Consider the following 9,951-nt stretch of genomic DNA (forward strand, 5'->3'; position numbering starts at 1 on the left):
GACAGATATAACTAAACTTGGAAATTGGAGAGAAATCTCCATGAACTGATCTTTCCGGGCACAGTCTTGACTTGCGAGAGTAATGTTGATTTCATATGCGCGATAAGGGACATATATACGACGGAAAAAACAATTACACTATCATTTTTTACCAGTGCTTATTTTATTTTCGCAATCAAATTAGCACAAACTTATACCCAAAGAGTATATGCATTTCTTTGAAAATATATTTATCGTTCACTACGTGAGTGGCATTTAGAATTACTTACTTTCTAATCAGCCATCGATTGATGAGTACGATTTGTGTAAGTTGTTTATTGTGGAAACATTATCGTTCTGTATCACATCTTATCCTCGAAGCAGCGAGGAGCGAAGAGCAAAGCACAGGTGACACTAAAAATTCTACCGAGCCTTGACAAAGGGCCGATTTCACAGTCTCTGATTAACTTGATCCTTCGATTAAACTCACTCTGCATCTCTTTCTAACTGTCCCCCTTAGAAAGAGACAAAGAGTGAGTTTAATCGGAGGATCAAGTTAATCAGAGGCGGTGAAATCGGTCCAAAGGGCGTGTCTCACTTTACGATCTCAACGCTCTTAGAATTTCAGCTTTGTTGTTTATTAAGTAAGGACAAATGACGTTCGCGAGTGTTGCGAGTATTAAATAAAACGCGCGCAATCATGAAAGCAGTCGAGGCAACAGGCAACAAAGGTTGTGTTCCAAAATTTACTGCCAACACTGAAAATCAGTGAATTTTGGAACATTACCAAAAACGAGCTTGAAAATCTCTAGAATTCTCCAAATATTTTTTAAAAATCACCAGAGATTCGACATGTCGCAAAGTTGCAATAAAAGTCTCTATGGGCTATTCAAAATCTCCAGATCTAGCGACAAAATCACCAAATTGGCAACACTGGTACCAATAGTAAAGAAAGGAGAAGGAAAAGAAGCACAAGATTACAGAGGGGTGACATTAATGAACACAAACTACAAAATATACGCGGCAATTTTGCCGAAAAGATTGGAGAAGGAGGCGGAAGAAAGAAGAATATTACCATAAACACAGGCAGGGTTCAGGAAAGGAAGGGGTACAATGGAGAATATATACGCACTGAATTATGTAATTGGAATGGCTGTTAGCAAAAAAAGAGGGAAGCTAGTGGCAGCATTTATTGATCTGAAAACAGCACCTCGACCAGGTTACCTCGACTCCGTGAACAGAGAAAAAATTTGGGAGGTACTGAAAAGAGAAGGGATTAGTGAACAGCTGAGAACTAGGATAGAGGATCTGTACGAAGAGACAAGAAGCGTGGTAAGAGTGAAAGGAGAAAAGGGATCATGCTTCTGGACGGTCAAAGGAGTCAGACAGGGATGCCCGCCGAGCGCTATGCTCTTTATACTGCTGCTGGCAGACTTAGAGGAAACAATGAGGAGGGGGCAAGATGGAGGCGTGGTAGTAGGGAGAATAAAATTTTGGACGTTAGCATACGCAGACGATGTAGTAGCTATAGCAGAGGACGAAGAGGAGATAAATAAGAGGATGATGAAAAGACTGGAGAAATATTTCGACAGAAAAAAGCTGAGAGTGAATGTAGGGAAAACAAAGGTAATGAGATTCAGGAAGGAAGGAGGTAACATGAAGAAAATGGAATGGAAATGGAAGGAAGAAGAAATAGAGGAGGTAAAGGAATTCTGCTATCTAGGCTACACATTCCAAAAGAACGGAAGACAGGAGGCGCATATAAACGAAAGAGTAAGGAAAGCTACCATAGCAATGAGACAGGTTTGGGGAATAGGAAAAAGGTTATTTGGAAGAGACTGGATAAGAAGAATCAAGTTATACGATTCGCTAGTAGCAAGCATAGCTTTATATGGAGCAGAAGTGTGGGAATGGAAAGAGAGAGAGAAAATAGAAAGAATGCACGAAAGGTATATAAGGTGGACATTGGGCCTAGACTGGAGCACACCCGGATACATGATAAGGGAGGAAACCAAGAGGGACAGAATGAGAGTAAGTGCTGGTAAAAGGGCGATGAAATACGAGGAAAAACTGGAATGGGGAAAGGGAAATGAGATTGCAAGAGAATGCTGGAAAGAAATAAAAAGGAATGTCAGGAAGGAAAAGGCAAATTGGGAAGAAGAGAGAAGGAGCTTCTATGAAAAAAGGGGATACGCAACTGAGGAGATAGAAAGGAAAAGAGGAAATGGCTGGAGCAGTATAGAGGAAATAACAAGAAGAGACAAAGACATTTAGAGTCAAGAGAGAGATGAAAGAGTAAGAGAGTCTAGATATAACAGGTGGTACGGGGAGATAGCAGAAATCAGAAGGCCAGAATACCTAGAGAAAAAAGGGAAAGAGAAGTCCATGATCAAGATAGCGAGATTTAGGCTAGGTAATGAGATGAGAGGTGGAAGATATTGGGAACCAATAGAGAAAAGAAGCTGTAGAATATGTGGTGCAGAACCAGAGACATGGGAGCATGTGTTAGAGCGGTGCACAAGAGGAGAGGAGGAGGAGAAGCCAGAAGGAATTGGCGAGAAGATCATAAGGATACTGAATAGTAAAAGGAGAGGGAGAGAAATGGATGGCAGAGCTGGAGAGAAGAAGAAGGCAGGCTAATACAGCGGCAAGTTAGTCAGAAAGATTAGAGAATAATACTGATGATTTTTGTTGAAGCGGATAACTGGAAGGTATTGGATGCAAAGAGAAAGGAAGAGAGCGGATTGAGGGTGAAAATGGACGAGGACAAGTCGGTGGAAACGAGGGTAAGAGAAAGAGAGGAGAAAGAAAGGAGAAAAGAGAGGAGAGGAGAGGAAAGCGGGAGGCCAAAGAGGACCGCGGAGGAAGAAAGAGCGAAAAGGATGGAGGAGAATCTCCTTATGGATACGGACGAGGACGAAGCAGATAGGAAGAAAAAAGAATAGGAGAAATTTAGGATGGAAAGGAGAGATGAAGGGAGATAAAGAGAGAAGCATTAAGGGAGAGGAAGGGGAGAAGGAGGTAAGATTGTAAGAATGTAAGAATAATCTTTAATACAGTTATTTGCAGAGTGAACGTAGAATAAGAAAGAAGGAAGGCGTCGAACAAGAGGAGGGAGAGAGCCGGAAAGAAAAGGGAAGAGCAGTGACAGAAAGGAGGAAGTCAGAGGGGTGCGGAATTAAAGGAAACTGAAAGAGATGACCAGAAGGGTGCCGGATGGAAGACGAAGGGAAGGGAAATGAGATGTGAGGTCGCTCAATGACCAGGTCGGGGAAAGAAGAAATAAGAAAAATTATATTATAGATATAAAATGTATATGATTAATGATTGAATGTATAATGTATATGATTTTATTTGTATAGCAGAAATTGTAAAGGTTTTTGGGAACGTTTTTACTGAAAAAAACGCCTTTTCAACCCCGGAAGGGGAGTGAAATAAAGATTAATTGAATATATTAAATATCAATAACTACAACTACGAACTACTGACCTGCTACCTGCTATACACTATTACTTTAAAATGCTAAAATGTACCTGCTATGTACTATTATTTTAAACTGCTAAAATGTAAAGTCATTCAATATCTACTAAGTTAAGTAGTCTTTATTGTGATGACTGTTATTTAATATCTAAAAATAAATATTTTGCTAAAATAATAGAATAATACCCATCTTATCATTTTTAATTTTTATTTTAGTATATATATCTTTATATTTATATGCTACATAAATAATATAGATAAAAAACTAAATAAAAGTTTAGTTTTTGTTTTTTTGCAATTTTTTCTAAATAATCACATGTTTTTAATTGCAGTGTTTTAAACAGTTCTAAACAGTAGTTTAAAACTGTTTAAAACAAAAATGTTTAAAACAGTGTCCACTGTTTTAAATCAGTTTTAATCAGACAGTTTTAAACAAATTGTTTAAAACATGCCAACCCTGGTATTGAGCCTGAAGAATTAGATGAGGCAACATGGATGTGTAGTCAGTATGTCACAGAGTTTCAAGTTTTATATGGAAAGAAGAATATGCATTATAATATTCACCTCCTTCTTCACATTGGTAAATGTGTGAAATTAATGGGACTTTTGTGGACTAATTCTCTCTTTTGCTTTGAATCATTTAATGGTTCTCTAGCACGTTTGGTAAAAGGAACAAGGGGAGTAATGAGTCAAATTTCACAAAAGTATTCTAGATTTAAAAATATACCAAGATCTATACATGTATATGATGCTCGCGAAAGTGTCATTTCATTTTGTTCATATTTGCTTACATTCAGAATTGTAACAATTGCATCAAAAGTGAATGGTGTGACACTTTTAAATAAACCCATATCAATTATATTAACAGAGGAAGAAGAGAATGCATTCTTTGAAGCTGGAATTGAAGTGACAAATCTGACTTATAAGCGCATGATAAAAGATGGGACAAAGTTCCATGCAAGTTGTTACCGTAGGAAAGGAGTGAAGTCTGACGATACAAGAGTCATACTGACAAGCGGTGCTTATGGGATAATTAAAAGAATAATACTTATAGGAGAACAGGTATTTGTTCTTGTACATTTCATAAATGTAGAAAATAATGAATTTCTCGTAAGACATATTTGTGGAGCTAAAAGTCCACATATTAAAACTTGTTCCCCAATAGTTTATGGACGTCATAGTTTAGAAAACGTCAATACGGTTTACAAAAAAGCCATATTTATTAACACAGAAGAGGCAGATTACGTGACAGAATTCCCAAATGTGTTTGAGACAGACTGAGGGCGGGTTATTATAAACGGTGTTATTATAAACAACCAACTATTTTATATATTAAAGATATTTTATTCGCATAATTATAATAATTTCTATTGTTCGTAAATTATGTACAAATTATGTTTTGTAGATGATTAAATAAAACCGATAACAACATTGTTGTCGTACATATATATCTTATGAAAAACACAACAAAGTTTCTGCATATATGCCTCTCCTTCTTCGCGCCATATAAATTCATTTATTGGTGGTTTTAACGATAACAAACTTCAATGATAGTCGACATGAAATTCTTTTTAGACTTTAATATCTCCGATATCGTTGCTAATAATTGATTCAAAACATATCTTTCCATGTCCTTAGAACATAGGGACAGATGGATCTATGAATACGTAGGTCAGAAGGGCATGTCCTACGGTGTGTCAAAAATATAAAGGACGTATATCTTTGCTCATGAAGGTCAGAAAGGGCAAGTATTCTGAAACAGGATATCATCTAGGACATGGGCATATTGATGAAGAAGAAGATGTTTTAAGTTATCGAGAGCATTCAGGACATGTGCCCTTCCTATGAAAGCTAATAAGGACAGACGTCCTTAGATAGAACAGCAGTCAGCTATCTAAGGACACTTGCCCTTTCTGGCCTTCATCAGTAAAGATACATGTCCTTTATACCCTTGACACCATAGGCCATGTGTCCTCCTGACCCACGTATCCATAAGACATCTGTCCCTATGTTCTAAGGACATCGAAGGACATCTAGGACATGTTTTGGACCAGGGACGCCGCAAAAAAAAATACGTGTCTAATGTTTTTTGATGCTCAACAACATATCCAAAGCGCATCCAAATCGGGTAGGGACACTTCCGACCGTTCCCTTGTAAGAGGCAAAATGGAATAAAAAATCTTATAATACGAAAATATAAGGCTACAATAGTTTTTGAGTTATAATTAGTGATTAAAATTTGCCAACAATATTGCGCAATAATATTGCGTACAATTCGCGCGCTTAGGGTCGTAACTACACTTATACCGATTTGTCATCTGTTATTAATTTTTACAAGATAGATAATAAATAAATTGATTTTCACAAATATTTCTCCGCATGATAAAAATAAAAATAAACTTTGTTTCTTAAATGTATCAAAATATAAACTTTATAATTCTATTTAAATGTAATAATTAATCAACCATTTACATTGTTATTTAAGAAAGAATTAAATATTTTACGTACAACATTTCTAACTTGTTAATATTAGTTGACCGCCGTATGTAATACCCACACAGGCACATAGAAACAATAAATCAGCTGTGCAAAAAATCAATATCACCTGATTTGTAGAAATCAATAACAGATATGACAGATCGGTACGCGCGTATATGTATATGTATATAGTTACAGATCTGAGCGCGCAAATTCTACGCGATATCATTGACGATCGCTCATAACTCAAAAACTATTGCAGCCTCAAAATTTTGGTATTAGGGTTTTTGACTCTATAATTTTACCTTTAGAATACACTGTATTAAAGTATTGTGAGACACTCTGTATACTTTTTCGTTATTTATTGTATTAATTTATTTGCCGTTGCGCTGGTAAACTGCGACTATATATACATACATATATATTAGGGTTGGCATGTTTTAAACAATTTGTTTAAAACTGTCTGATTAAAACTGATTTAAAACAGTGGACACTGTTGTGACGTCCGCCGATACACTTTTTTTTTCTTTTTTCCTTTTTGGGCGCCCATGCGTTAATTCTCTCCCGTAGCGTGCGTCTTATTGTTAGTTGCCTCATTGTACACCTTAGTTATTAAAAATATTATTAATAATTGCTTATCCTATTTCGCGACAATACTAAACCAGTAATAGGGAGAACGTGACTTCGGTCGGCAATATTTTAATTTGTTAGAACTAAATGATGACAGATATAACTCCTGTAGCGTTCGCTGGTCCCGCGCGGCGAGCGTTATCGGACTGCCTGTTATTTTGCCTATTCAGCACCATCCTCTCAACGCGTACAGTACATCTTCATTCCTTATATTTTACGTCGTACATAACGCAAAACGAATTAACCCAGTCAGATCGCGAGGAGTAACGACACATTTAAATATTGTTAGCGACAACCCATTCGAGCCCACCGAACGCGTTCGTTTCCTAGTATTGTTGCTTATTATTGCACTACGCGCTTGCCTACGCGCGCGCGTACACTCGCAGTTCGCTATTTTATGTTCTGCCTTCGCTACGTAGCTGTAGATTGATTAATCCTTATTAGCGTAGATTAACGGGCGTAACTCTGAGCCAGCCGCCTCACGACAATACAGCCATGAAGTAAAGGAGCTATCACACGTATACGACGCTATCGCAGTTTAAGGTTCGGCACACGCATCGCATGTACATAGATTGACAAATTTCACCTAAGGGATATTGGCTATGCAATTTCAAATCACGCGCCTAGAACTTACCCCGCGAATTCCGTTAACTTCTCACTATTTTCATTTATAATCGGTGTAACATTAATGATGGCTTCTTATACGTATGACAGCATAATAGATCACTCCACACACACCCGACAACACACACACGATTATCACACCGTCTCAGGGATAGTTGTAATAAACAATTACACTGATCGGTTATGTGAGCTGGATGCAGCCCGCAACCCGCGTAGATACGATTTAAAATACAAAGGGACAATAGCTAATAACTTTTGTAACGGCTTGGCAATAGATTAATAATAATGTTAAGGAATGCATACTGTCAGCAGTTCCGAGAAGGCGCGCGGAGAGCCAGACGCTCTCACGCTCACCGAGCCGGTTATCTCGATACGGATGCTGTCATCAGCACCTTCGCACGGCGAATACGCCTCGCTTCTAACCGCTAGAAATAATTAATTACAAAACTCTTTTTGAATCACAGGAAAGAAATTTGGAATCGATCGCGAATTAATATCACAAATAGTGACAGGGGTGCATCAGCAACAACAGTGACCGCGCCGACGCTGACCGCTCGCCTTCTCCCGCGCTAGAGACTATCTCGAATCCTAGGATCATAGGCTAGATTGAAGTAGAAACAACCCTGCATAGTAATTAAGTTGCCTATTCAAATTTATCCGTAGTTAATAACAATAGGAAGCAAGGGAGGACTTGCGTACCGAGCGACGCTTGCACTTAATACGCGCGGCCCGTGGGCCCTTCCCCTACCCCCGTACCACACCGCGCTCAGCAATATAAGACCCTGCCTCGAGACGCGGGTGCTTTTATGTGCCGCGAATCTTTCTACGGTTAACTTCACGCCATTTTTCCTTCTCACAAATTTAGAGTACATTTCAAATTAGAGTAAAGTTTAGAGTACATTTCAAATTAGAGTAAAGCTTAGAGTACATTTCAAATTAGAGTCAGTGAGAGTGCCACGAGATCTTCAAGTAACCAGCCTGAAAGTGCGTATCACTGCCACTCGCAAGGTAGCAGTTCTATTTGGCAACAACGGCGACCTTCGATCAGGCTTTCAAGGAAACGAAACCTCGTAAGTCGCGATCTCGTGCCACTCTCCATTATACCGTCGCAAAAGCGCCCGCCTGTTCTTCCGCTCGGCCCGGGCAGCGCTGTATCACCGCTATCGCGTCCCGCGACGAATGTAACAACCGTCTCAATGCTTCACCGTTCGTTTCCCGCGATTTTATTGTAACAGCGGGAAGTAACTCTTGCTTAATGAACAACTATGTTTTAATCTCTTTATCGTTTATCTATTGCATTAGCAATTTCGACGCTGCATGTGAACTTTGAAATTGTGTTAAATATATAATTTCGCACCACCTCAACCGTCAGTTTTCGCCCTCAATTGTTTTGTGTATCTGACTGTGTATCCAGGGAGCTATATCGTCTTACTCATGTTCTATATAAATACGCCCCTTCGTCGGACGTAACATTTTCTGTTATCAATAATCGATGCATTCGCCCTTACCATTCCTATTTGTTTTCGGACACCAAACCCAAACATTTCCTTAATTCATTGACGTAGAATCGTAATTGTACTATTTTGTAATCGTACGAGAAATTCTTTTCATTCGGCAAATTTGACTGCAAAGCATCTCAATACGAATCATACGAGAGATATAAGGCCCTGGTATCTATTTTCACAAATATATATATATATTCCGTAGCGTTTATGTGTTATTAAACCGCCGGACGTAACACTGTTTTAAACATTTTTGTTTTAAACAGTTTTAAACTACTGTTTAGAACTGTTTAAAACACTGCAATTAAAAACATGTGATTATTTAGAAAAAATTGCAAAAAAAACAAAAACTAAACTTTTATTTAGTTTTTTATCTATATTATTTATGTAGCATATAAATATAAAGATATATATACTAAAATAAAAATTAAAAATGATAAGATGGGTATTATTCTATTATTTTAACAAAATATTTATTTTTAGATATTAAATAACAGTCATCACAATAAAGACTACTTAACTTAGTAGATATTGAATGACTTTACATTTTAGCAGTTTAAAATAATAGTACATAGCAGGTACATTTTAGCATTTTAAAGTAATAGTGTATAGCAGGTAGCAGGTCAGTAGTTCGTAGTTGTAGTTATTGATATTTAATATATTCAATTAATCTTTATTTCACTCCCCTTCCGGGGTTGGAAAGGCGTTTTTTTCAGTAAGAACGTTCCCAAAAACCTTTACAATTTCTGCTATACAAATAAAATCATATACATTATACATTCAATCATTAATCATATACATTTTATATCTATAATATAATTTTTCTTATTTCTTCTTTCCCCGACCTGGTCATTGAGCGACCTCACATCTCATTTCCCTTCCCTTCGTTTTCCATCCGGCACCCTTCTGGTCATCTCTTTCAGTTTCCTTTAATTCCGCACCCCTCTGACTTCCTCCTTTCTGTCACTGCTCTTCCCTTTTCTTTCCGGCTCTTCCCTCCTCTTGTTCGACGCCTTCCTTCTTTCTTATTCTACGTTCACTCTGCAAATAACTGTATTAAAGATTATTCTTACATTCTTACAATCTTACCTCCTTCTCCCCTTCCTCTCCCTTAATGCTTCTCTCTTTATCTCCCTTCATCTCTCCTTTCCATCCTAAATTTCTCCTATTCTTTTTTCTTTCTATCTGCTTCGTCCTCGTCCGTATCCATAAGGAGATTCTCCTCCATCCTTTTCGCTCTTTCTTCCTCCGCGGTCCT

At 37.8% G+C, this 9,951-nt stretch overlaps 1 protein-coding gene across 1 annotated transcript; it reads left to right on the forward strand.

Annotated features, from left to right (window-relative positions):
* The first annotated feature begins 1,128 nt into the window (after nucleotides 1-1,128).
* LOC139783536 (uncharacterized) lies at nucleotides 1,129-2,253 on the forward strand. The gene has a single exon (XM_071722708.1). It carries the CDS (start codon nucleotides 1,129-1,131, stop codon nucleotides 2,251-2,253), a length of 1,125 nt encoding a protein of 374 aa, XP_071578809.1.
* Nucleotides 2,254-9,951: the final 7,698 nt, after the last annotated feature.

The sequence above is a fragment of the Temnothorax nylanderi genome, unplaced genomic scaffold (genome assembly GCF_030848795.1).
Source record: "Temnothorax nylanderi isolate EJ_2023f unplaced genomic scaffold, tnyl_v1.0 TNYL_tig0512_pilon, whole genome shotgun sequence".
Taxonomy (NCBI): Eukaryota; Metazoa; Arthropoda; class Insecta; order Hymenoptera; family Formicidae; genus Temnothorax; species Temnothorax nylanderi.

What these genes read in the sequence shown, in the direction of transcription:
- LOC139783536 (XM_071722708.1), top strand. Translation starts at nt 1,129, where the DNA reads ATGGCTGTTAGCAAAAAAAGAGGGAAGCTAGTGGCAGCATTTATTGAT.